We start from the raw sequence: 27117 nt of genomic DNA on the forward strand, positions 1-27117 counted from the left end.
ATGGCTTATATTCCTTGCATGCTTAAAAATCCTGCTACGGCTTATTTTATGGCTACGTCTTATTTTGGGAGAAACAGGGTACCTGCAGCCCAGGAAAAGCCATGCCTCTCACTGGCATTGCCTCAAGAGACAATGGAGTGCACCTCTGGGCGGGAGGTCAAACCGCTACGTTAGCAGCACCGAAGTAATCTCCCCGGGGCGAAAGCCTGGACATTGTGTATGGAGGGCCTGTTGCCTAGGCAACAACACCCCCCTCTTGTCCTCGCTGGTGTGGCCCTAAGGAAAGCAGAGTAACACGTTTGACACCCCTGATCATCTTGGTTGCCCTCCTCTACACACGTTCCAGCTTCTCAATATCCTCCTTAAATTGTGGTACCCAGAACTGGACCCAATATTCCAGGTGTGGTCTGACCAAAGCAAAATAGAGTGGGACTATTCCTTCCCTTGATCTGGAGTCACTATGCTTCTCTTGCTGCAGCCTAGAATTAGCTTTTCTTTTTGCTGCTGCATCACACTGTTGATTCGAGTATATAAACTGTTGATTGACTGTATAAACTGAAGCCTGGATCTGGCAGCGATCACTCGCTTTCAACTTAAAAACAGCAGCATGGAAACGGGAGTTTAGAATCACACCAGGACAGCCACAGGCTCAGCCGTGGATGTGGGGGAACTGAAGGGCCGCTGCTTTTGAACATCCGCAGAGCAACTGCAAGGCTGCATCTGGAATTAGGAGGAAGCGGCTTCCAGAAATTGAGCACTGATGAGGTCAGCGGCGTCAAGCCAACCACTCCCTTGGGTCTTCCCCGTCTATTTTGGACACTGGCATCTGCCTCCCCTTACTCCCCACAGCACCTAAAGTGCCGAGTCAGACTGCCAACCCCCAGCTGGCTTTCTTCTTCCTTTGTGCTGCATCACCCTGGTGCTGAAACTGTCGTTTTCAATTAGTGCAAGACACTGAAAGAGTCCGAAGTTTGCTAAAAATAACTTACTTAGCTGGGGCGACTTCAAGGAGATCTTGGCACAAGAGGCGGCATTTGATGGCGCTTGCTGATAGATCAATTAGCAGAATTCCCCTTTTAGCTCCTGTCCTACGATGTGGAACAGCCTTCTTATGACTGACTTGTTATAGTACTCAGCGTTGTCTAAGCACAAAATTGCCTGCCCACGCCAGACGTTACTGCCTGGATCATGCAAGGCAAAGCTTTTCTGCTCTAAAGTCCATTAAGGGCAAACATATGAAAATAAACGCCGGCCTGCTGGATAAGGTGGTCAGTGACCCACCTAGCCCAGCATCCTGATCTCACAGCAGCCAGCCAGATGCCTGTGGGAAGCACTCTGCTCACCTATGATTCCTGGCAAGAGGAATTCGGAAGCATTGCTGCCTCTGAAAGTGGAGGCAGAACATAGCCATTGTGGGACACCAATCTTTGCTACTATTTTCAGAGTACAGTAGTGGTCCATGCTGCAGCATAAGCATCTCGGCAGACTTGGAAAGCTTGCCTAAATTACACACGGAAAGTATGAAAACGCACAAAGACTGGGTTTGATATTTTCTTCTTTAATAGAAAGTGCCCTAAAAGAATTCCGTTATCAGGCTAAAAGGGAATGTGTGCGTGTCTGTTTCTAATTCACAAGCAGCAAAAAGACATCAGGAATGGTCTGCAAAGGTTCCAGCGGCTATTCATGATTTCTTGGATCCCTGCGCCTTCTGGATTTCCTATGAGGAGAACGAGGAGAAATGGTTACACGGGGATTTGTATGAACCTACACCGACATCATCTTCTGAGGCCTTTCTCCATGTGCCTCCTCCAAGAGAGGTCCGGAGGGTGGCAACACGAGAACGGGCCTTTTCTGCGGTGGCTCCCCGTTTGTGAAATGCTCTCCCCAGAAAGGTTTGTCTGGCCCCTTCATTATACATCTTTAGGTGCCAGGTGAAAACGTTTCTCTTCAACTAGGCTAATTGACATCCAATGCCTTTTAAAAATTGGTTGGGGAGGAGCGGGATAATTGGGTTGTACTTGTTCTTACTTTTATTATGTATGTTGTGTTTTTATATTGTGATTTTATGCTGTAAATTGCCTACTGCCCTGAGACTTGTAGGTATAGGCAGTACTATTTTAATAATAATAAATAATATATAATAAATGTTCAAATGCCTTTATCACTTTGGTCAAGGGACATAAAATAGGGAGAAGCATAACATACTGCAGCCATCACATGCTTCAAGCTAAAGGAAGCTGCTGGCCGGCCCTGCAGAGAAAATAGGCACTGCGAAGGAGGAAGGGTGTTGGGTTGGGTGGTGAAGGGGTGGAGAACCTGACACAGGACTTTAAAGCAAGTGAGCCATGAGCTGAGACAAGGAAACCCTTTCCAAAGGAGTAGGCAGTGTTTGTCTCTGGCAGCTAAAACAGAAGAGAATCTTGTGGCACCTTAAATACCTAATGTACAAAAGATTTAGTGGGCTGTAGCCCACTTCATCAGATGCAAGAAAACGGATCATTCCATGACCCAGGAAATATCCGTACAATTCAGACAGAGAACTGTGTTCCGAAGAAGTGAAATAGCTTACCACTGCAAGAATATTTTTCAGCTCGGTATATGCTTCTTCCAAATCATTGTTAATGATGATCAAGTCGAAAAGCCCAGGCTCCTTACCTGGCAAATTGAAATGCACACACACACACACACACACACCATTAAACCAGAAGTCAGAAGATCAGAGACAGGCAAACCAGACAGACCCTTTCCTGTCTTTGCTCCCTTCCAGATGCAATAACAAAAGTGACTAAGCCAGTTCAGCATCCCAGAAGGGCCCTTTCCCCAGACACTGGGCAATATAGATTCTGCCTCTTTGTGAATCGGAGACTGACTTCTTGCTGCCAGCTGCCATGGACTGCTTTCACCATTTGGCATTTTCCAGAGGAAAGGCACTGCTGTTGCCTAGTAAGACAATTCCAAACCACTTCCGGTGGACCTGTGTTAAGATGTTAAGCCCTTGCAAGGCACCCCCCATTCCCCTCCAGCAGATCCCGTAAAAATGTACAGGGGAGGGGAGGGGAGGGGGGATCTGGGGCACAAAAGGCCCCTATCCACCAAACACAGCTCAACTCCGCCCTCATGCCTTCATTACTCTCCCTCTTGCAATCTCTCTCCATCGTATATGAGCGCCGCTGGTTCAGGCTAAAGGCCCATCTAGACGAACATCCAATTTCCCACATTGGTTAACCACGGATGCTGGTGGGAAGCACACAAACAGGACGCCAGACTAGGACAACAATGCACATGCACACCAAACTCTAGTGTACTCACTAAGTTCCATATCGATGCGAGCTGCGTTCAGCCGCTTCTGTAAACTATCCTCCGTTTCCGTCTGTCGGTCCCGTAACCTTTTTTCCTAAAGGTTTCCAAAGGGGGAGGAACAAGAACGAAATTTATACCCTTATAATGAACGGGGTGGGTCCATTCTTCTCACCTCTCAGGGCTCCGTGTTGGCACAAATCCCTCTAGGTCTTAGGCAGGGAAGAAACAGTGCCACGGAGCCGCTGCTTAAATGCCATGTGGTGCACTTTGGTCCTGCCTTCTGTTTACATCAGTGGCCTGCCCGATGCTTCCAGGAACCTTGCAAGCAGGGCACGGAGGCAGCCGACTCCCCCATTATTGGCTTCCAGTGTCCAGTGGTCTTTAGAAGCCCACAGACAAGGAAGTCCCATTTCACTGTCTTAAATCAGTGGCCACTGTGGATTAATTTAACAGCCTACGAAAGCTACCCAAGACAGCGGCCCTCACCGCATTTTGCCTTTCTCACAGAATTCGTATTAGGATATAAAACCAGAATTCAGAGCCGGCCCTACTATTAGGCTGAGTGCCCTGCTTCACTTAACGTTCAGCCTGATGCAGAGTTCTGTGGAGCTCAAGAGCGTGGTTGCTATTCAGTGACGCTTCGCTTGGCCCTAGAAAAGGTGATGGCCAAATGTGGATTTTGGAATTGTTGCTTGGACCCAGGTGGCGCTGTGGGTTAAACCACAGAGTCTAGGGCTTGCTGATCAGAAGGTCGGCAGTTTGAATCCCTGCAACGGGGTGAGCTCCTGTTGCTCGGTCCCAGCTCCTGCCCACCTAGCAGTTCGAAAGCACATCAAAGTGCAAGTAGATAAATAGGGACCGCTCCGGCGGGAAGGTAAACGGCGTTTCCGTGTGCTGCTCTGGTTCGCCAGAAACAGCTTTGTCATGCTGGCCACATGACCCGGAAGCTGTCTGCGGACAAACGCCGGCTCCCTCGGCCTATAGAGCGAGATGAGTGCCGCAACCCCAGAGTCGGACACGACTGGACCTGATGGTCAGGGGCCCCTTTACCTTTAGTTGTTGCTTATTTTACTACGTAAAACTCTGTGCACGCGGACTTTACATCACATCGGGGGTCACCACTGCAGTGCCTGCCAAATGCTGTTGGGACTCCAGCTCCCATCAGCCCCCGCTAGCGTTGGCAACACTAAAAGATGGCGGGAGTTGCAGTTTGGAGGGCACCCTGTTGCCGACTCCCAACCAGGTATCAGTTGCAGAGAACTGTAGCTCACCCCCAAGCCACACTCACCAAGACTTCTATGGACGGGGCTTGGACAGAGATGTAGATGGGATTAAGGTCAGTTCTCTTGATGTTCTTCACACCCTGCATGTCTATGTCCAAAACGCAGATCTGGTTCTGCGCTTGCACAGCCTGGATAGCTGCTTTGCTGAGAGGGAGGGAGGGAGGGAGGGAGAGAAGGTGGTTAATGATCACAAAGTGGAGGTGCCTTTTTTTAAAAAAAAAATCCAAGAACGGTCTCGCAACAAAAGAGGCAGCTTTGAGGATCAGCACCTTGAGCTCGTTGGTGTGTTTCAACCACCTCTAAGAGTCTCAAGGACATCTGGCTGCAATGATCAGCCTCACCTACATTACATTCTAATGGGGATTAAATGGGATGGGGAAGGAGCTCTTTGAAGAATAAGGCAGGATATAAATGCAAGAAGGAGGAGGAGGAGAAGGAGGAGGAGAAGGAGAAGGAGGAGAAGAAGGAGAAGTAGTAGTGCAGGAATAAACATATGGAAGGTGGGGTAATGGGTGGGAGATCCTGTTCACAGCTTACTCTCTTTCTCACGACGCTAGTTTAACTCTAAAGCTTTAGCTCCAAATAATAAAATCTGGTTCTTTTCACCATCAGTGCAGGGCAGCCTTCTCCATCTTGCTGCGCTGATGGGAATTGTAGTCCAAAACATCTGTTGGGCATCAAGTTGGGGAAGGCTGGTAAAGGTCCTCAATTTTTTTTTAAAAAAAATCCTTCCAGTAGCACCTTAAGAGACCAACTAGGTTTGTCATAGGTATGAGCTTTCGTGTGCCTGCACACTTCTTCAGATACACTGCATGCCCACGAAAGCTCATACCTATGACAAACCTAGTTGGTCTCTAAGGCGCTACTGGAAGGATTTTTTTTTCCTTTTGTTTTGACTGCGTCAGACCAACACGGCTACCTACCTGTAACTAGTACTATGAAAGGTCCTCAGAAATTAGATGACCCTTGGGTGGAGCTTCAGACAGGGGGATTTTCTTTTGTCAGGAAGAGGCCCAGTCACAGCTCACAGTCACAATCTTTGCTTTCTGTCTCAACCCACTGGGGACAAGCCATGACGCAGCATTTGACGCATGTGAGATGTCTCCAAAGCCAATCAGATTCCCATCACCCTCAGTTTGGACAAGCTGTGAATATCCATCTTGTCCAACAAAAACACTGGTTTCAAGGTTCATTGTGCCCCTCCGGACAATCTACTTTCACTAGGAAGGTGGAAAAACGGGCAACAGCAATGGGGGGGGGGGTGTCCTATGTTCAGGACACTCGGGTCCCTTTTTGTTGTTGAAATTCATAGTTTCTTGTTTTGTTTCTAGCCATTGTGGTTGCCGAAATTGAAAACAGGGTAGCAAAGAAGAACAAAAGAGCAAAATCTGACAACTATTCCTGCCCAACCCAAATCACATACCTTGTTCCGTACAAGTTCCCAGAAAATTCTGCATTTTCAATGAACCCTCCAGCGTCAATTTGCTTCTGCATCTCTTCCCTGGTCACAAAATGGTAATCTGTGGGGGATGAGGGGGAGAGGAAAATGAGGTTTCTACATGCCAATTTTGTTAGTGCATGCACACCTGCCCCCAGAGACGCCGCACCCCAAGCAGTGTTAGAAATTAGCCAGGCGCATTTTGCGACTGGGCATGGGTCCAATTGCGACCACACGGAGATCTCTGGGTGGCGGGTTGGCGACTGGGGGAAGCAAAATGTCACTTAGAGAAGGATCTAATATATCTGTTTTATTCTGGGTTGTTTTATTTGAGGTTTCAATGTGTTGCAAACCGTTTTGAGATTTGTTCTCTGAAATATAAAGTGGTATAGAAATGAAAATCATCATCATCCCATGTGTGTGTGGGGGGGGGGGGGGGGACGGCACCTAGACATTCCATTGTGGCAACCGCAACCTCTGGTAGGCCTAACCCACCCAGCCCCACCCCTAACCAGCCTAGAACCAGTCGTTTCGTTAGAGGAACGCTTTTGCTAATCTCCCGTTTCCTGTGACGGTGGTGACTAGGACCTGGGCACTGACCTTTTCCATTCACTTCTCCGGGTCTCGGTTGCCTTGTGGTATCTGCAAGCAATAAATATTTTTAAAAACGCACCATTAACACACGTTGCATGTTTCGCCAAGTGGTTGGGAAACCCAAAAAAGAAAGGAACGTGCCTCTCCCTCTATGGCCCCTGCAATGATCGAAAGAGCCTTCTCTCTGTTTAACTGAAGGCTTTGACTTCTTTTAAAAATACAAACTGCCAGGCCAAGGGACTGACGTTGCTAGTTCCTCTGCCCCACTTTTTAAAGCAGACAAACAGGCAAGAGAGCTTCAAAGGAGAAGGTGGTGGGCTCTTTTCAGCGGAGATTTTTAAACAGAGGTTGGATGGCCATCTGCCAGGGATTCTTCAGCTGCAATTCCTGCTTTGGAGGGATCAGAGAAGCTTCCTCTGAAGCACAAAGCGGTATATATATTAAAGGTAAAGGGACCCCTGACCATTAGGTCCAGTCGTGACCGACTCTGGGGTTGTGGCGCTCATCTCGCATTATTGGCCGAGGGAGCCGGCGTATAGCTTCCAGGTCATGTGGCCAGCATGACAAAGCCGCTTCTGGCAAACCAGAGCAGCACATGGAAACGCCGTTTACCTTCCTGCTGTAGCAGTTCCTATTTATCTACTTGCATTTTGATGTGCTTTCGAACTGCTAGGTTGGCAGGAGCTGGGACCAAGCAACGGGAGCTCACCCCGTCACAGGGATTCGAACTGCCGACCTTCTGATCAGCAAGCCCTAGGCTCAGTGGTTTAACCCACAGCGCCACCTGGGTCCCAGGTATATACATTACCTTAAAACTAATCATAGTAAGCGCTGGCTTACTATGGGGGGCAAAGCTCGAGGACCTGCCAGTCTTCCTTGGGACAACCCTGATGTGAACACACTGCTTCACCACCAGCCCAGCAGAAATGAACTCACTCACGGGAGACGCTGAAGCCGAAGACGTTCTCATAATCCTTCAGGAGTCTCTTCAGCAGGGTGCTTTTCCCCGCACCGGACGGCCCGCTCAGGACAACTGGCCTTGGTCCCGTCATAACTGCAGGGAAGTTGTTTCATCGTTAGAAATGTATGCTTTCGGTTACTTGGGAGATTGCTTATGGATGCATAGCACTAGAACTTGTGGACATCCAAGGAAGCTGAAGGTTAAAAGATCCAGGACAGAGAAAAGAAGCCAATAAACTAGGGAACTAGGCAACGGCCACCATCTTGGATGGCTTCAAAAGAGGACTGGACTCATTCCTGGTGGACAAGGCTATCAGGGGCTATCAACCATGATGGCTAAGCTGTCTCCATGGTCAGAGACGGCCATGCTTTTGAATACCAGTTGCTGGAAACCACAGGAGGGGACAGCGCTCATGTGCTTGTGGCTTCCTACGCGCATCTTGGTTGGCCATTGTGAGAAAAGGTTGCTGGACTAGGTGGGCCATTGCCCTTATCCTGCAGGCTCTTATTACCCTCTTATGTATTCCTGTAGCCTCCCCGAATGATTATGTAGAAATGTGGGATTATAAAAGCGCTCTGCGTGGGTCTACCTTTGAAAGTGACTCGGAAGCTACAACTACTCCAGAACGCAGCTGCCAGACTGGTGATTGGGAGCGGCTGCCAGGACTATATAACACTGGATCTACTTTGGCTCCCCGTATGTTTCCAAGCACAATTCAAAGTGTTAGTGTTGACCTTTAAAGCCCTAAACGGCCTTGGCCCTATATACCTGAAGGAGCGTCCCTACCCCGTCATTAAGCCTCAACACTGAGGTCCAGTTCTGAGGGCCTTCTGGCGGTTCCCTCACTGCGAGAAGTAAAGATACAGGGAACCAGGCAGAGGGCCTTCTCGGTAGTTGCACCCACCCTGTGGAATGTCCTCCCCTCAGAGATGTCAAAGAGTTAAACAACTATATAATTTTCCGTGGACATCTGAAGGCAGCTCTGTTTTGAGAAGCTTTCAATGTTTGAAGCTGTATTTTTTTGGAAGCTGCTGGGGTTGGGGAAACCCAGTGGTTGGGGTATCCTATATAATAAAGTGCAAGTGTCTCTGCGTCCAGATTCCCTGTGTCCCTGTGTCCGCGCTACTGCGCATGTGCCCCACGGACACAGGGATTGGATGCAGAGACTGCACGCACACACACACGCTCTCCCCACCTCCCCACCTACCGTTTCCCTGTGGCCGCCAACCGCTGCTCCCAGCCGAACTGAGCGTTGGCAGGGGGGGGGGGGAGAGCGTGTGTGTGCGTCCAGCAAGGAGAGATCCCGCAAGCGCTTCTCCGAACCCCGGGATGTCTCCTTCCTATCGGCAGCTGGGGGAGAGGAAGGAAGGAGGAGAAAGGGCTGCTTTCTCCTCCTTCGTTCCTGTCCCCCTGCCGCCGACAACAAGGACAGGTCCCGGGGTTCGGAGAAGCGTTGCGCAAGTGCTTCTCCGAACCCCGGGATGTTCTAGCGCCCGTTTATTCAACGGGCTGAATTACACTAGTAATCATCATAATCATCATTTATTAAAGATAAGTGCATGGTAATAATAATCGATGATTTATTATAACGCCTCACATCTCTCCATGTCTAAGTTCTTCTGCACAACAGACAACCCTTCTAAAGAGGTACCACCTAAACCAGCTTCCCCCAACCTGGTGCTCTCTGGGTGTTTCAGCGCTACAGCTCCCACCAGCTGCAGTCAATGCAGAGGGAGGGGAAAGTAATATATTTTGAATACTGGGGAGATTTTCCCCACCCAACCCTGGCCATCTTCCTAGGAACTGCTTTGGGGAATATCAACATGTTATCCAGCTTTGGAGAGCCCACCAGTGCCTTTGGGACCTCAGCAGCCAGTACTCCAACCCCTGCCCTCCCCTCAGACCTATTCTCATGCTTAGCAACCACCAAACTTCATATTCAGGGCAGGAGCAAAAAGGGGAGGGTGGAGGCATAGAGACATGGGAAGATTGAGAGGTATGTTCTGACCGGAACAGTTAGCATCTGAAAACACAACCAAGGGTAGGGCATGGAAAAGAGGTGAGATGGTCTTGCTCTCTCACACATGCACATACAACTCATTTCGGAAGGCAACTCTCAGTCCGGAAAATATAGGAGCTCAAGAATGTAAGAGCCTGGCTGCTGCACCAGAACAAAGACCTATCTCATCTGTCCTTCTAATCTCACAGTGGCTAGCCAGATGCCAACATGATCCCCCCACAACTGGTGGCACCCAGGGGCGAAATGACTGAGCAGATAGAGACTGTGTTCATGCTCTTAATTTGCCATTGTACTATCCATCCATGCTCTACAGCCCTTTGCTTACCTGGTGCATTTTTAAAGGAAACACAGATGTCCCAAGAGCTATAGCTTAGCTGATGGAGCTTAAAGTCAAAGTGTATTAGCCTGAACGATTCAGCCATAAAGAATGCCCATCCAGTGCATTCTCCATGCAAAGCTGAAGTCGGAAAGCAAAACAACAACAACCTCACAGTGCTGCTTTCTGCCTTGCGAACAAACTGGATATTTTTATCTAGCATTTCCAATGCTTTGTTGCCACCCCCTCGCTTCACTACAAAAACCCTGGGAAACAGATTACAGCATTAGTACCATTTTACAGATGGGAAGCTAAGGCTCAGGAAAAGGATTTGCCCAAGGGCACTCATTTTGTTGGAATCTGTCTGCCTTGAGAGACAATGGAAGAGTGTGCCATCGGGAGTAAAGTCAACACTGTGGATAAATTGAGCCTTTGAACACTAAATTCTAGATTGCATCTAATATCCTACTCTTCCTCCCCAAAGAGCTCTTGGGGGGGGGCAGCATATTCCAGCTTGATATCTTAACAACCACCCTGTGAGGTAGGTTAGCATCGTTTTCCACATATTGTAGCTGGAGGATGAGGGCAAGAGAGGTTTCCCCTGGAAAACTGCATGCTTGCCATAATTTTAAAGCAATTTTAAACATATTCCCCTGACAAACTATCATAGGAACTGTGGTTTGTAAATGGAGCTGGACTTCAAACTGTGGGGATAAACTACAGTCCCCAGGATGAGGTGTGCAATGTGCTTTAGATACATGTACAGTGGTACCTCTGGTTACAAACACTTCAGGTTACAGACTCCGCTAACCCAGAAATAGTACCTCGGGTTAAGAACTTTGCTTCAGGATGAGAACAGAAATTGTGCTCCGGCTGCACAGCGGCAGCGGGCGGCCCCATTAGTTAAAGTGGTGCTTCAGGTTAAGAGCAATTTCAGGTTAAGAACGGACCTGCGGAAGAAAAAAATTTCTTAACCAGAGGTAATGCTGTATACTGCCCGAGTGAAAACTGGGATTGGGCCTTTTTGCCAACCAATTTTTTAAAATTGCTGTATGAGCACATCTCTCATTGTACAGGCATTACTACGAGCCTCATTACACCGTAAAGTCTTAACAAGTTTATTACAACGCAAGCTTTCATGGATTCAAGACCAGCATATGCCGCAATAAAAATCTGTTAGTCCTTAAGGCACCACAAGACTCTGTTGCTTTTGCGACAACAGACCAGCACAGTTACCCCACTCTGTATTTTTTTATAGCTTGCAACCTAGAAGCAGAACGTGGCAGCATTAAGTAACAGGCACAATATACTCTTATAGCAGAATGTCAATTTCCTAAGCACAAAATTCAGATTGGGGCATGGGGGCTCCGATCACAGACTGCAGAGAATCAGAGTGGGACTCTGCCCTTGGCATGTTAACTCTCTTCCCACTGTCACAGAGAAAGAGGCGTTAGCTGCCTTTTCACCCATTTGCTGAAGTTTAATATGCATTTAACTGCACACAGCCGCCCTAACGCTTCCAGAACAGAAAGACAACCTCACCACAAACAACATTCAGCAAATCGAACTAAGACTCAACAGCTACCACAATATGGAATATCTGTTTTAACACAGTCTTTCCCAACCTGGTGCCCTCCAGATATTTTGGACTACAATTCCCATCAGCTAGAGCTTCTCTCTTTCCCATTTTAGCACACCAAACATACTTTTATAGACCTCTATCGCATCCTTTCCTGGGTAATCTTTCCTAATTTTGTTTAACCCACAAGCAAATGTGTTAGCAATTCCTCTTAAAGGGTAAGCTCCACATCCTCAATCTTTTTTGTCGCTTGAGATCAAAGCTATAGAAAAGAGGAAGCAGTTGCCTCAACCCCCATCGTCCTGGATTTTTTATTTTTTTAAGAATTCTGTTTTTTAAACTTCAAATTGGCCCTTTACTCAGAAGCCAGACAAAGGTGAATGAAAGTGAGTCAGATGCTGCTGTCTTTTGGGTAGCAGCTGCAGACATCCACACCACGCCAGCACTCCCAGTGTTTTTCTCACATCTTACCTTTTTGCTTTTCTGGGGGTCCTCCTAAAAATCCCTGATAGAGTTTTGCTTCTTTGTCCTGTTCTTTTTTTTTGAGTGACCAACAGATCGATCCTGACGACACAGGGAAAGGGCAGCGCAGGTAGAACACCTGTCTTATTTGTGAGCGCCTAAAGTCTTACTAATTTCCAGCTCTTTCACCTTGAGACAGCCAATGAGAAGCCACCGCCCCCCCCCAAATCCCTAATCACCTCCTGTGGTTTCCTCCACACTCCCTCCTCCTGCTTTTCATAGCTTAAAAGATTCAGCCACACCCTGAGCTTAACTCCGCGGAGCGCACCTTCGGCTTCAAAGCAAACGCTGCCGTCGGAAAGGAGTTTTAATTGAATGCATATCTATTTGTCAAATTATTTATAATATTTCCACCCCGCTTTTTCCACAGCCGGGGGAAAGCATTCTCTTAAACACACACACAAACCTACAATAAACACTGTATTTTCATTTAGAATCACAAGTGAGAAACGGTACCCACAAAGGTCCGACTTACACACTGCTCAACTGTCCTTATTTATCAGGGACAAGACAGTCTCAATGTCCTGGGGTCCCTGCCCCCCCCCCCCAAATACACTGTCATCCCTGTTTTGGCTACTGAGGAAAGTCAGAGACGATAGAATTGACTGCAACACTTCAGACTGAAGGTGGTAGAACTATAATTTTAAGCTCTCCTCCACATTTAAAAGCAGCAGCAACAACGAAAACATAACCCAATTCCCTGGGAAACAGAAATCTAGCACAGCAGGGAGAAAGGTTCTGTTCCAGCCCTTTGCCAGATGTGCTTGCTTCCCAGGTACAGGGAGATCTCATGCTGTGTCTCCAAAATGCAGCACAAGGCCAAAGGCAGTCTCTTGCTCTATCCCGCACCCACCCACCCACCTGTGAGGTGGAGAAGTATTCTAGAAGCGCATCAGAAGATTGGTCTAAGCACCATGCAAAACAAGCCCCAGTCCTCCTCTCCATCTTCAGGATCAGAGATAATATACAAATAAATGTGCAGTGCTGTGTCGGACGCCATAGGGTGGTAGTTAGGCGAGTGCTGAACCCGAGAGATCAGGGTTCAAATCCCCACTTAGCCATGAAGCTCCCTGGGTGGCCTTGGGTCAGTCTCTCTCAGCCTAACCTACCTCACGGGGTTGTTGTGAAGATCAAATGGAGAGAGAGGGAGTGGTTCGTGTGCCACCTTGAGCTCTTTGGAGGAATGGTGGGATATAAATGTAGTCACAATTCCCCACAATTGCGCTGGGCATCTGAGGCTCTCTGTGCACCTTAAAAGCCTTGCACAACTGAAGGCTCCTTCTTGAGGGGCGGGGGGGGGGGGGAAGCTCAACAACTTTTAAAATATGGCAACCTTCCCAATCAGCTTTCCAATCCTCAGCTTGCCTCACACAACACCTCCCCACGAGATGTGCAGAAGATTTTCTCCACAGCCAAAGTGACAACCACCCTTTCCCACAAAAAGCTGGACTCCGAGCATTCCGCCGCCAAGAGCTTGTCCCAAGAGGCCAGAATTTCTGCAGATAACCAGTGTAGGATGCTTCCCTGCCACAAGTCCAACACAATGCAGACTGGCTTGAGAGCAGTACATGTGAAAAGGATCTAGGAGTCTTGGTAGACCACAGACTTGACATGAGTCAGCAGTGTGATGCAGCAGCTAAAAAAGCCAATGCAATTCTGGGCTGCATCAATAGGAGTATAGCATCTAGATCAAGGGAAGTAATAGTACCACTGTATTCTGCTCCGGTCAGACCTCACCTGGAGTACTGTGTCCAGTTCTGGGCACCACAGTTCAAGAAGGATACTGACAAGCTGGAAGGTGTCCAGAGGAGGGCAACCAAAATGGTCAAAGGCCTGGAAACGATGCCTTATGAGGAACGGCTTAGGGAGCTGGGTATGTTTAGCCTGGAGAAGAGAAGGTTAAAGGGTGATATCATAGCCACGTTCAAAGTTATAAAAGGATGTCATATAGAGGAGGGAGAATGGTTGTTTTCTGCTGCCCCAGAGAAGCGGACACGGAGCAATGGATTCAAGCTTCAAGAAAGAAGATTCCACCTCAACATTAGGAAGAACTTCCTGACAGTAAGAGCTGTTCAACAGTGGAATTTGCTACCAAGGAGTGTGGTGGAGTCTCCTTCTTTGGAGGTCTTTAAGCAGAGGCTTGACAGGCATATGTCAAGAATGCTTTGATGGTGTTTCCTGCTTGGCAGGGGGTTGGACTGGATGGCCCTTGTGGTCTCTTCCAACTCTATGATTCTATGATTCTATGAATAAATTCATCCAAGCTGCTTCCAAGACCCACATTTCCGCAAATGTTCTAGGAAGTGACAGAGAGAAAGGGGAAATGGATGGGAAGATAGCAAGAATTTTGGGTGGAGATTGCGAAATTGACCCGTCCAGCTCAGTACTGTCTACACTGACTGGCAGAGTTTCAGGCAGGGGTCTCTTCCAGCCCTACCTGGAAGTTGAATCTGAGACCTTCTGCATGCAAGGCAGATGTTCTACCACCAAGCTACGGCCTTCCTCATAGATTACACTGGAAGGACAGCAAAGAAGGCACAATATAAACATAGGAAGAGATCAACAAAGCACGTTCTGGGCATCACGCAAGCTTAGAGGAAGAAAAGACAGAGCAGCTTGGCATTGGGAGAAAAGAAGATTAGAGGGTGGTTCTCATTCTAGCCTCAAGAAAGGTTGCGTGATTAGGCACTTCTAATCACCAGTCCTATTTATAGCCTTGTCCTTTTTGTAAAGTGCACCTTCCCCAGAATTTCATAACGTGGGGCCAAAGGGCGGCAAAAAAAGCACATTCGCTGGTTGAAAGGTTAAAGCCAAATGACAAGAACCAATGGCTATTTTGAAACTCAATTTGCAACAGACCACCACTGGCCTTCTGAAGGACTTTGCTCCTCTTTGATCTTGTAACAGGAAAACAGCGCATCAGAATCAGGCTTGTGAAGAAGTTAATTGCAGGAAGGCCTGGTATATCTCTGTATGATTTCAGCAAGGATTTCCCAACTCCCAAATGCTTAACAGCAGCAGCAGCCGGGTACACTTGCAGTGGCCTGCAGAAGGCTAAGCCAACTGAGAAACCCTGCCAGGGGACTGATGGACTTATGATGCCATGCCAAGAATGCCCCGTGTCTCCTGCCCCAGGCTTCAGACAAGCTCTGTACAGGCCTGGAGTGGGCACATGCGAGTAGTGGGATACACCAGAGGCAGCAAGTGTGTAGAGTTGGAAGGGATCCTGAGGATCATCTAGTCCAGGCTTCCTCAACCTCAAAAGCCAATGCAATTCTGGGCTGCATCAATAGGAGTATAGCATCTAGATCAGGCATCCCCAAACTGCGGCCCTCCAGATGTTTTGGCCTACAACTCCCATGATTCCTAGCTAACAGGACCAGTGGTCGGGGAAGATGGGAATTGTAGTCCAAAACATCTGGAGGGCCGAAGTCTGGGGATGCCTGATCTAGATCAAGGGAAGTAATGGTACCAACTGTATTCTGCTCTGGTCAGACCTCACCTGGAGTACTGTGTCCAGTTCTGGGCACCACAGTTCAAGAAGGATACTGACAAGCTGGAACGTGTCCAGAAGAGGGCAACCAAGATGGCCAAAGGCCTGGAAACGATGCTTTATGAGGAACGGCTTAGGGAGCTGGGTATGTTTAGCCTGGAGAAGAGAAGGTTAAGGGGTGATATGATAGCCATGTTCAAATATATAAAAGGATGTCATATAGAGGAGGGAGAAATTTTGTTTTCTGCTGCTCCAGAGAAGCGGACACGGAGCAATGGATTCAAACTTCAAGAAAGAAGATTCCACCTAAACATTAGGAAGAACTTGCTGAGAGTAAGAGCTGTTCGGCAGTGGAATTTGCTACCAAGGAGTGTGGTAGAGTCCCCTTCTTTGGAGGTCTTTAAGCAGAGGCTTGACAGGCATATGTCAAGAATGCTTTGATGGTGTTTTCTGCTTGGCAGGGGATTGGACTGGATGGCCCTTGTGGTCTCTTCCAACTCTATGATTCTATGATTCTAACCTCGGCCCTCCAGATGTTTTGGCCTACAACTCCCATGATACCTAGCTAGCAGGACCAGTGGTCAGAGATGATGGGAATTGTAGTCTCAAAACATCTGTTCCATATGGGGATCAAACCTGCAACCTTGGTGTTATCAGGACCACGCTCTAACCCACTGAGCTATCCAGGCTTAGTATAATTGGCTACTTTCTACACACATTCCTCTCTATCCTCCATCTAGAAAAGATTCTTTAGATTTCCCCCTACCCTGATTTTAAGCAGTAGGTTTCTAGTCCTCGTGGCTTTCTAAGGGAAGCTGGAAACGGTGAAGGCAAAACACGGCAAAAAAGGATAAATTCAATGGTTTTAAACTTACAACGCATGAGAAGGTGCCGTCCTTATGTATTCATACTGCCCAGCATACCCAAGAGATGCTTTTGTAATTAGATGCTCCCTCCACAGCAAGCAATAATCTCTTCCTGTCACCTCACAGCTAAGCCACTCAAGAACACTGCTGGACGTTTCCATAACTGGCTGGCTAAACCTAGTTATCCAAACACAGGCGAGAAGACAAACCAAATCCTGATGAATGGAAGGCATGGAAGACAAAAGACTCTCAGTTCTTCTTTGGGCGATCTTTCATTGGTAAAAGGTATGGAAGAAGCAAGACACAACAGGAGTCTATCCTGCTGCTCAGAAAGGACTCTAGCCATTTATTGCCTGCTCAAAAACTGCAGTGGAAATAACAACCCACAGTAACACTCTGTGTGGTGCTGGACTCAGTTGCCTAGTCATTATTACTAACAAATCTGGCTGGAAATCTACCTTATTGCCTTTCTGCCAGCTTTTCTCTTTCATCTTCAATCTCAGCCACTGGCTGAGTTACAGTGACATAATGGAATATTCACAAACATTCCAACTGTGAAAAGAGGAGGCAATAATAATCAGTTATGGAATGCTTCACATCTGATGCAAGTGAAGAAAAAGAAGCCTGGCTGAAGGGGGGGGGGGGAAACACACATGAAGGGTTGCATGTTGGTAAGGCTTCGAGATCTTAGAAGGCTAAGTGGCCAGGAACCCCAAAAGCCAAATGGTGCAATGTGAAGATTCATAAGTCATACATGATTAGTTATATCCCTGGCAGACAGGAGGGCTGAGAATGAGGGAAACAAAGGAACTGAGAGATGAAAGCCAACTCTATACCAATTTGAAGCAAACAGCCAAATAATCAGTTCTCTAGTTATACACAAAACTGTTAAGCGTTTAGAAGTTGTGTAAAGATCAGGACAGTGAAGACTACACATTTAAGTAAATTAAGAAGCAGTGAAAACTTGGCTGTTTTTCTACTTGAACTAGCTCCCAGTGGCACACAGCCAAGGCTCTAGTAATAAATTTGTTCCAGCTTACAAAGGCTGCACACGTTTATAAGCTATGAACTAGCTACTAGCGGAGCAGGGCGTGTGTGTATTCCCCAGCAGAGGGCAGCAGTAATTGGACATTTCCTGCTTCAGTTGTTTTCATGCAGTGCTTAATGGAGTTATGTATATGGAAATAAAAGTCATCCTGCTCAAATCACCAGACACGTGAGTATTAACCACCAACGGCATGCATAAGATACTTCACTCAGTTAAGTTTGAAATGGGCACTAAGTATTCTAAACTTCTATGTGATTTCTTGAAGATAACTGCAGATACACAAACCTTCAGAAGATAAATTAATATGCAGATTCACCTCTGTGGGGGGAAGACTTTTGGTGTTGTTAGCTTCCAGAATCGAGTTTATTATGAGCTACTTTGAGCATATGCCAATTTCGTACATTGGATTCTGTTAATTCCACACCCCTTAGCAGTTTCATTTTCATTATTTGTGCTATACATAGCAGAACCTCTGTTTAAGGAGAAACCACGTACACAATAATTCCTCTGGACATCTGGCAGGGAGATTGTTTCTTCTTCTTCAATTACAGTGGTACCTCTACTTACGAATAACTCTACTTACGAATGTTTCTACTTATGAATGGAGCTCCGCCCGCCATCTTGGATTCGGTTTAGATAGGATTTTTTCTACTTACGGATTTTTAGATAGGGTTGCTTCAACTTATGAATTTTTTCTCCCAATGCATTCCTATGGGATCCAACTTACAATTTTTTTCGACTTACAAATGTGCGTTCGGAACGCATTAAATTCATAAGTAGAGGTACCACTGTAATTTCAAAACTCTGACCAGTAACCAAGACCATTCTGAAAGCTGTCAGGGGCAGAGTCCATGCCTCCAATTACTTCCAAATCCTGCTGCCATAAATATTATAAACCAATTCATCACAACTTTTCTTTGCTCCCTGAATAGTATTAGGGGTAAGGAGATGCAATGTCACGCAGAGGAGCAGATTTGACAAGGAAGCCTCTCCCTTGGTCTGTTATTTCAAATATTTAAATACCACTTTCATTCTGTTTTTAAGTGATGGTTTCCATGGGAAAATCTTGGGGCCGATCTGAACTCTAAAACCAGGAGTGACTTTGGCTAACAGGGCAAAATGCAAGCAGGGAGAGGCGCCCTCACCCCTGAATCTTCTTGCTAATTACGCGGTTCAAAATGTGCATTTTGCATTGTTTTATTTTGAAATATTTAAGATATCTTAAGTTTCCTGTTAATTATGTTGCTTTGAATGTATACTGCACTTTACTTTCTTCAGTAATGTTTTTATTCTGGGTTGTTTTATTTGATGATTTAATGTAAGCTGCAAACCGCTGAGATTTCCCCCCCTTAGGAATAGAAAGCGGTCCAGAAAAGAAAGATAACAACACAGGGTGGGGGGGGGGGTGGGAAGACGTGTTGAAAGTGATAGTGCAAAAGCAGGGAGAGGAGAGAAGGTTTTTTTTGCAGCAGCAGCAGCAAAGTCCTTGCAGCGGGGCAGGAAAGCGGCGGGAGCAGCTGCGCGGAGCTCTCCAAAAAGGACCGCAAGGAGGAAGGCGGGCGGGGAACTCTTTAGGAGTGACACCGGGGATGAAAAGGGATTGGAGTGCCCGACAGCAAGGCCCAGCCGGCAAGCAACCCCGACACCAAGGAGGCTTTAAAGAGGGGAGAGGAGGCGGCTGAGGGGCAACGCCCGCGAAGCGCCGGGGAGCGAGAGCGGAGGCAGGAACCAAGGCGAAGGGTCGCGGGAGCAGGAGGGGAAGCTTTCGGTGAAACACCTTTGAGGCCAACGGTTGGGGCGCGTGCGGGGAGGGGGAGGCCGAAAACCGCGCGCCGCACTCACCTGACAGCGCGCGGCAGAGGAAGCGCCGCCAGCGCATGGGGAGAGGGAGCGGAGCCGTTTCCCCCGAATGGTGACTCAAGAAGGGCGGGCCGGGGCAGGGCCGGGCCCTGCCGCCGCCGAGAGCAAACCCCGCCCCTTTACTCGGACCTCGCCCACGTCATCGCCGCGACGACGCCCTCTCCATAGTCCGCCCGCGCCGAGTTTCGCGATGTCGCTGGGTGATGACGCAAGGAAAGGAAGGGTTCCAAGAGCGCCGGGTCGCGTGAGCGGGACTCTTCGGAGCCTGTAAGGAGGAGCAATCCATTGGGTACAGAGTAGCGGGGGGGAGGGGGAGGGTTTAAAGTCGTCTCAGTAGGTCAAACCATTCAGAAAGAGGGAGCCGGAGTTTTGGTGGCGCGTGAAGGCAAGTCTGGGAAACAGCGAGGATCGAACCATCTGCAGGCGGAGGCGCGGGGAGAGCAAGGCGGAGCCAAACCATTGTTGGACCTAATGGGGGGGAGGGAAGCAGTTGAGATTGGGGGCGAACCATTCTCGCAAATTAGGGGGGAAATCAGTGGTTCAGAGGGCCAAACCATTTGTGGAGGGGGGGAGGCATGGTCTTGTTTGATGTCTGACCTGATGCTCACGTCTCGTCTCATTTTCCTGCATTTTCCCTCTCCAGTAGTGTGCATTTCTGTATATCTGCCTATTCTATCCATTGTACTACCTGCATTGCAGGTGGTTGGGCTTAAAATGATCGGGGGGGGGGATTCCTTCCGATTCTACAATTCTGTGATTTGGGCTCCAGTCGCTGCAAGCACTTGCAGTGGCAGCTGCATGCTTTGCCTCTGCAAATACTTCCATCCCTCGATCCAGGAGAAAAACCCCACCCAGGCTTTGAAGGGGGAAGTGCTGGGCATTCGGAAGGCACCCAGGCTGTGATTCCAAAGCACCGTGAGAAGACCCAAAGTATCTTGATTGCTAACAGCATAAGAACTGCCTTGCAGGATCAGATGCTTTTGGAATGCGATGGTTTTGACGGGAGGCCATATGCTAGATGTTTCCTCCCACCTGTTGTTCAGAGGTTTACTGCTGCCTGTTCTAGACTGTCTCTTTTTAGCTATCTCTGCTAAATCTCTATATTTAATAAGTATTTTATATTCCCTTCCTACTCTGATTCATATTTTCATTAATTAAGCGATATATAAACTTGTCAAATAAGAATAAACATTTCTCCCTTCAGTCGTTGCCATAAAGAGCAGCTGTGGCCCCTTGGGTGATGTTCCGTAAAGATCGTTGCAGTCTTTGCTCATCGTGAAAGCTGAATCCTTTGCCTCGGAATCGCTGGAGATTGGCGTTCGTTTGCTAGGCTTCAGGGACTGTGCATGAGCTCAGAATGACGACTGTAATCAGGACTTTAAGGTATACCTCTTCTTATTTAGTGGGATCATTGTGCCTTGTGCTGTCCACGATCTAGAACTGATATGGCCCCTTTCCGCAGTGCTTCTTCCATCCTTGTACATATTCCATGAAAGTACATTGTTTTTCAGTAGATCAACAGTAAGCCTGCAGTCTCATGCATGCTTCCGAAAACCTTTTTCTGAAAACCTTTTGCTGGACGCGGGTGGCGCTGTGGGTTAAACCACAGAGCCTAGGGCTTGCCGATCAGAAGGTCGGCGGTTCAGATCCCTGCGACGGGGTGAGCTCCCGTTGCTCAGTCCCTGCTCCTACCAACCTAGCACTTCAAAAGCACGTTGTCACAGGCGCGGTAGCGGCTACTCTAGAGTAACGACTCCTCAAAGCGTTGTCTTTTCATTCTTTTATTTAGTGCTGATTATTTACAGTGCAGAGCAGTACTATGTACATGTTGTCAGTTAGGGGTCAGAACCTCCGAATGGAGATTCGCGCGTTTTCTTCCAGCAAAGTAGTCTAGGGATACTGAATCTCCGCCCCCGTCGTTTCCTGCGCAATTCCGGGGTCGGCGGGATCGGCCTTCTTCCCTTGCTTCCCACTTCCCTTCCCACACTGGGCATGGGCTCCGCTACCTTGCCTGAGCCTCGGTCACCACTTCCTGAGTCGCCGCTGGAGGTATCCCCCTCCCCACTTGCACTAGCGCTGGGAGACGAACTGGTACTTAAGATGGGAGGGACCTGCCTGTAGCTTCTGTCCCTCACACACGTCAAAGTGCAAGTAGATAAATAGGTACCGCTCCGACGGGAAGGTAAACGCCGTTTCCGTGCGCTGCTCTGGTTCGGCAGAAGCGGCTTACATGACCTGGAAGCTGTACGCAGGCTCCCTCAGCCAATAAAGCGAGATGAGCGCCGCTACCCCAGAGTCGGTCACGACTGGACCTAATGGTCAGAGGTCCCTTTACCTTTACCTAAAAGGTAAAGGACCCCTAGATTTGACTATGGGGTTGCGGCACTCATCTCCGCTTTCGGGCCGAAGGGAGCCAGTGTTTGTCCACAGACAGCTTTTCTGGGTCATGTGGCCAGCAGGACTAAACTGCTTCTAGTGCAATGAGAAACCGTGACGAGTGCCAGAGCATACAGAAACGCATGGAAATAGCAGGAGGGAAGTGTGTTCTTGCACTCTGGGCCTGCTTGTGGGTTTCCAATGGGCATTTGGTTGGCAGATTCTGGATTAGATGGGACACTGGCCTAACAAAGCAGGTCTCTTCTTATGCTTTTCTTATGCTATGAACCAATCTGGACCCTGCACTCATCATCTGAGGCCCTTCTTCCTGTACCTCCTCCATGAGAAGTCCAGAGGGTGGCAACACAAGAACCAGGGCCTTTTCTGTGGTGGCTCCCCATTTTTCAGAATGCTCTCCCCAGAGAGGCTTGCCTGGCGCCTTCATTACATATCTTTATATGCCAGGCAAGAACATACCTCTTCTCCCAGGCCTTTGGCTAATTAAACAAGCCATGGCCTTTAAAACTGTGCAGAGGCCTTACTGTTTTCGTTTGTTGCTGCGGTATGTATTTTGGTGTTTTTATATAGTAAATCACCCAGTGTTCCTCGGATGAAGGGCTGTATAGAATTTTAATAAATAAAATGATAAATAGAGAATAATTAAGTGCTGCACAGGTGTTAATCTGACTAAAACAGCAGTTCATTTGCACATGTTTGATCCCAGGATCTAAGAACCCTCTTAGGGGAAAAAGAGGCTGAGGTTTGTTTTCCTCTTGTTTCTTCAAACAAATGAGCCAGAGTGAATTCGGATAGGTATTGGAACCAGCTTCAGAGCCAGGATTAAATTTTCAAAGCTGTGTCCTCCGAGGGCTTTTAATATATATGAATAGAAATTGCCCCCCTTTCTTGTTACTGAATCATCACCTGAAAATGCCAGCCAGGTGCCTGGAAAGCACATTCAATAATAATAATAATAATAATAATAATAATAATAATAATAATAATAATTAATAAGTCGGTAGCCAGCTGATAGAGGCTACCCCAGGGCTAGGTATTAATTCACATTGTAGCTTATATATTTTTCCAGGGTACTTTTTTTTTATAAAAAAAACAACCTATTATTTCGGTAACCTTCATGACAATCCTGCATGAGAGGCTGAATGAGTACAACTTGCTTTCAGTGGAGAGAGGAACTAAATTGTGACAAAGCTGTGCCTTACCCATAGGTACCAAATTCTATCCGAAGACACCCTGCAACCCCAAATCCAAAGTCCGCTTGCATCTGTTTTGTAAGATACACGTATCGTAAGATATATTCATATTGTAATCCCAGAATGACAGTAAATTTAATTAATTAAATAAAGAGGGATGGGGGGGGGAGAGAGTACAGCTTATATAAAAGAGGCATCTACCCACCCACCCACCCCCTTCTGTAGTTATCATCTCATCAGTATTTGATGGCATTACAATATTTTCTGGCTTTCTACACACCCTCCTCCTCCTGCAACCTGGACTAGCATTCTTAAGAGCTAGCAACTCGCTGCATTTTAAAACGAAAGCTGAGACGCCAGAGACACTGAAATCTTATATAGATTTCATGTTCCTTATGGTGCCAAGCCAAACTGCCTGTTTACTAAATCACAGTATTTTTCTTATCAGAGTTGAGTTCTACTCGGAGATAACTTTTTGTTGTTGTTTCTGGTATGTACCGTTTCCCCTTTTTTAAGACACCGCCTTGTAACTTTTTTTCCTCAAAAAAAACCCACACAACAACACAGGGTGGCTTACTTTTGGTGGGATGTCTTATTTTTTTATTACCGGTATGGTTTTTACGGCTCAGGGCGCTGCTGGGCTCTCTTGAGTGCTCGGCGCTGCAGCAGCCACCGGTTCCGGGCGGCAGGCATCCTTGGCTGGGCCAGGCGGAGGCCGCTGGCTCAGGCCCTCCGCCCGCTGCTGCAGGGCGCTCCGAGCTCCTTGGTCGGGCCAGGCAAGGAAGAAGCAGTGAGCCCAGTGGTAGCGGCAACCACGGAAGCGGCAGGGACGGCGGTGGACGAGAAGGCAGAGCACAGGGATGCAGCCAGCAAGGCGGGAGCGTGATCAGCTGTTAAGCGGAGCTCTTGGAGCGCCGCTTCACAGCTGATCGCGCTCCTGCAGTGCCGGCCGCATGGAGTGACTCTGTGAGTGGAGGTGCCTGTGGGGGTTGGTTTCCGCGGCGCGCAAGTATGGCTTATTTTCGGGGTATCCTATATAATAAAGTGCAAGTGTCTCTGCATCCAGTCCCTGTGTCCGCGCTACTACAGCTGGGCTCAGTGGAGCGCCCACTGCTAAAGGGAGGGAAGGCCGTGGCCCCGCCGCTCCTCTCACATACCAGTATGTTCTAGCGCCCGTTTATTTAACGGGCTGAATGACACTAGTGTCTTATATTTCTCAAATGCTTAAAAACCCTGCCATGGCGTACTTTATGACTACGTATTAAAAAAGGGGAAACAGGGTATATATGGTTCTTAAAGAGTCTCTGAGTGTGTCAGTTTTTGCATGGATTTTACAAGTTCTTCTCTGAATCGGTTTCAGGGCTTTGCGGTTAGAAGCCTTCTCCGGACTCCTTCCCAGGACTTCTGGCCTCCACACATCCACCCAGCATCCCAACTCCAACCGGACATCCATCGCTTGCATGGCCCGGCAGAAGTATGCCCGGCTCTATCCAGTGTTGCTGGTCAGGCCTGACGGTTCTACGTTCTATATCCGTTACAAGGAGCCAAGGCAGATCCTTTCGGTTAGAGTTGCCGTTTAATATGCATTCAATTTATAGTCCCCCTGTTTATGAGACGGTCCCAGCAGCAGGACAGAACATTAAATACAACCAGAACATAAGAAGCAGGATCAGACCAATGGCCCATCGAGCCCAGCATCCTGTTCTCACCGTGCAGAACATTAAACAGTATGCAGGCAACGCCATATAGGTTATACACAACCGTAACTGGCTATAATAAAATGCATGAACTAATACAGAATGAATAAGGCAATTTCTGTTATAATGTACGTAGGAACAACCTCTGTCAGAGGGGAGGGCACAATCCCAAACTTAAAGTGTTAATAAGGGTCACAGTCCCTTATCTTATTCGTTTGGACTGTGACCCTTATTAACACTTTAAGTTTGGGATTGTGCCCTCCCCTCTGACAGAGGTTGTTCCTACGTACATTATAACAGAAATTGCATTATTCATTCTGTATTAGTTCATGCATTTTATTATAGCCAGTTACGGTTGTGTATAACCTTTATGTGTTCGTAACTGAGGTCTGTGTTGTAGTCTTGGCAATGCCATATATACAAAACAGAAGCATTATTATTATTATTATTATTATTATTATTATTATTATTTTATTATTATTTTAGAAGACATCTGAAGGCACCCCCTGTTTAGGGAAGCTTTTAATATTGAATAGATTATTGTATTTTTATATTCTGTTGTAAGCTGCCCAGAGTGGCTGGGGAAACCCAGCCAGATGGGCAGGGTATAAATAATAAATTATTATTATTATTATTATACAAGAGACAAACAAGTGTCTGCAATTCAGTAAGGTACAGATAGGCAGCAAGCTATAAGGAAAACAAATGACTGGCAGATTACCGTAATTCAGCTTCTACCAAAGACCTGGGCAAATCTAGTTTTTTGCTTGGAGAAAGAAAAGGTCTTCCAGGTGTCTGAGAGAGCAGCAGATACATACTTCCCAAAATGCATTTAAGAATCCCGGGACTAATAGGTCCTGCGTTTGACCTGAAATATATTGGATGCCCACTATGGTGGTAAACACTTTGTATTCTAGGCTTCTCCTTGCAAAAATAATTCCCCACACATAGAAAATTATTAGCATGTCAAGGGGAAGGTTTCTGGCCTCTGCTCCCTTCTGACATGCTAGTTTTTTCCTTACGTGTAGGAAACAATTTTTGCCTGGAGGGAACATTAAGCCATTTGATTCCTCCCACTAGCATTCTGAACAGTCCAGACACAAGTTTATCAGGTTCCATTAGGGCAGGACACTGGTCAGATTTGTGGGGCTGTTACAATTATTGTGTGTAAATCTTTGAGAATTGTTGATTTAAAAAGTATACCACATAATATAAAAAACCTCTAAGCATTTTACATTAAAATAATAGGAAAATTCCATTAAAATTCCTCAAAACTAGGTAAGAGCAAAACACAGCTATATATCACAAATGAAACTGAATACAGTGGTACCTTGGTTTAAGAACACAATTGGTTCTGGAAGTCTGTACTTAACCTGAAGCGAGCTTTCCCATTGAAAGTAATGGAAAGGGGATTAATCCATTCCAGGCGGGTCCACGGAGTACTCAACCTGAAGCGTACTTAACCCGAGGTATGAGTGTAATTGGTTCTGGAAGTCCGTACTTAACCTGAAGCGTACTTAAGCTGAAGCGAGCTTTCCCACTGAAAGTAATGGAAAGTGGATTAATCCGTTCAAGGTGGGTCCGCGGAGTACTTAAACTGAAAATACTCAAACCGAGGCGTACTTAAACCGAGGTATGACTGTAGTGTGATAAATAAAAATTAAGAGTCAGTAAAGTCCAGACACCAGGATACATCTTCACACACTGCAAGAGAAGATCACTAGAGGTGTGTAAACTGTTCAAGGAAAACCTTTTGAACGTTGCAAATCATCTACCATATGCGTCCAAGAAGCTGCATACAGCTTGAAAACCGCGGGCATTGATTCTGATCATCCATGAGGGTGCTGAATTGATTGCACGCCAGGACTAGTAACTTAATAACAGAATAGTCTTTTGGTTTCTAAAGGGATTTCTCAGTGTCTTTTCCACAAGCTGCAGACTTAACATTTGAAGCAGCAGGCATTAAATGCTTCTCTTTCAGTAGCACCCCAAGGTGCTTGCCTCAGTAAGGGTATCCCTGCTGAGTTTCTAGAGCTGGTAAAAGGAACAAGACCCTCCCTGCGGGGGAAACATGGTGATTCTAGGGGTGTTGACAAGTTTCTATGTATGCATAATTCTGTTTTCAGATACCTGTGGACATCAACACCCTCCCTGATGCCGAAAGGAGAGCCCGCTTGCGGAAACGGAGCACCACCAAGCTTAAACCCAAAGAGGAGACACGTTTCGAAGACGACTTTAAATTGGACGATTACAGAAAGTTTTGGAAAAAGAAATGAGATCCGCCACCCAGGGTGGAAAATCAGTCACAATCAGATACTTAATTTTACTTTTTAAGTTGTAAAAATGTCCACAAATAAAGAGATGTCTACCGTTTCCTTTGTATTCCTGTTATTTTCTGGACTGGCTATCCATAACTGGCTAAGTGTGATTATTGCCGTGTCTTGTCATCCAGTGGAAGATGTTGATTGATTAAGACTGGCTTCAGTCCTTTGCACAGTTACCTGGGGCGAAATTCTATTGATCTCGAGGCTGGCTTCTGAACGGACATGTATA

At 47.1% G+C, this 27117-nt stretch overlaps 2 protein-coding genes across 4 annotated transcripts; one reads left to right on the top strand and one right to left on the bottom strand.

The window, feature by feature from the left end:
* Nucleotides 1–1538: 1538 nt before the first annotated feature.
* Nucleotides 1539–19426, bottom strand: GUK1 (guanylate kinase 1). 2 transcript variants are annotated; one of them, XM_035129952.2, is made up of 8 exons: nucleotides 19263–19426; nucleotides 7556–7669; nucleotides 6622–6663; nucleotides 6007–6103; nucleotides 4589–4727; nucleotides 3310–3394; nucleotides 2570–2655; nucleotides 1539–1717 (listed from the first exon to the last, which is right to left on the bottom strand). In XM_035129952.2, the coding sequence occupies exons 1-8, from the start codon at nucleotides 19297–19299 to the stop codon at nucleotides 1682–1684; spliced, it is 636 nt and encodes a 211-aa protein (XP_034985843.1). In that variant the 5' UTR covers nucleotides 19300–19426; the 3' UTR covers nucleotides 1539–1681. The 2 variants fall into 2 exon arrangements, with proteins under 2 accessions (XP_034985843.1, XP_060136976.1); XM_060280993.1 differs by having other exon boundaries at nucleotides 7552–7669; nucleotides 19263–19407.
* MRPL55 (mitochondrial ribosomal protein L55) lies at nucleotides 17472–26937 on the top strand. Of its 2 annotated transcripts, none has more exons than XM_035129954.2 (4): nucleotides 17472–17588; nucleotides 20485–20663; nucleotides 24228–24429; nucleotides 26691–26937. In XM_035129954.2, the coding sequence occupies exons 2-4, from the start codon at nucleotides 20638–20640 to the stop codon at nucleotides 26838–26840; spliced, it is 378 nt and encodes a 125-aa protein (XP_034985845.1). In that variant the 5' UTR covers nucleotides 17472–17588; nucleotides 20485–20637; the 3' UTR covers nucleotides 26841–26937. The 2 variants fall into 2 exon arrangements, with proteins under 2 accessions (XP_034985845.1, XP_034985844.1); XM_035129953.2 differs by lacking the exon at nucleotides 17472–17588 and adding an exon at nucleotides 19432–19547.
* The last annotated feature ends 180 nt before the right edge of the window (nucleotides 26938–27117 follow it).

Source organism: Zootoca vivipara, chromosome 12 (assembly GCF_963506605.1).
Source record: "Zootoca vivipara chromosome 12, rZooViv1.1, whole genome shotgun sequence".
NCBI classification, from domain to species: Eukaryota; Metazoa; Chordata; class Lepidosauria; order Squamata; family Lacertidae; genus Zootoca; species Zootoca vivipara.

Excerpts from the sequence above, each read along its gene's own strand:
- GUK1 (XM_035129952.2), bottom strand. The coding sequence starts at position 19,299 with ATGCGCTGGCGGCGCTTCCTCTGCCGCGCGCTGTCAG. Across the intron at positions 6,664-7,555 it reads CTTCGGCTTCAGCGTCTCCC|ATACCACAAGGCAACCGAGA; the intron begins GTGAGTGAGTTC and ends TATTGCTTGCAG. Across the intron at positions 6,104-6,621 it reads CGGAGAAGTGAATGGAAAAG|ATTACCATTTTGTGACCAGG; the intron begins GTCAGTGCCCAG and ends CATCCCCCACAG.
- MRPL55 (XM_035129954.2), top strand. The coding sequence starts at position 20,638 with ATGACGACTGTAATCAGGACTTTAAG. Across the intron at positions 20,664-24,227 it reads ACTGTAATCAGGACTTTAAG|GGCTTTGCGGTTAGAAGCCT; the intron begins GTATACCTCTTC and ends AATCGGTTTCAG. Across the intron at positions 24,430-26,690 it reads AGCCAAGGCAGATCCTTTCG|ATACCTGTGGACATCAACAC; the intron begins GTTAGAGTTGCC and ends TTCTGTTTTCAG.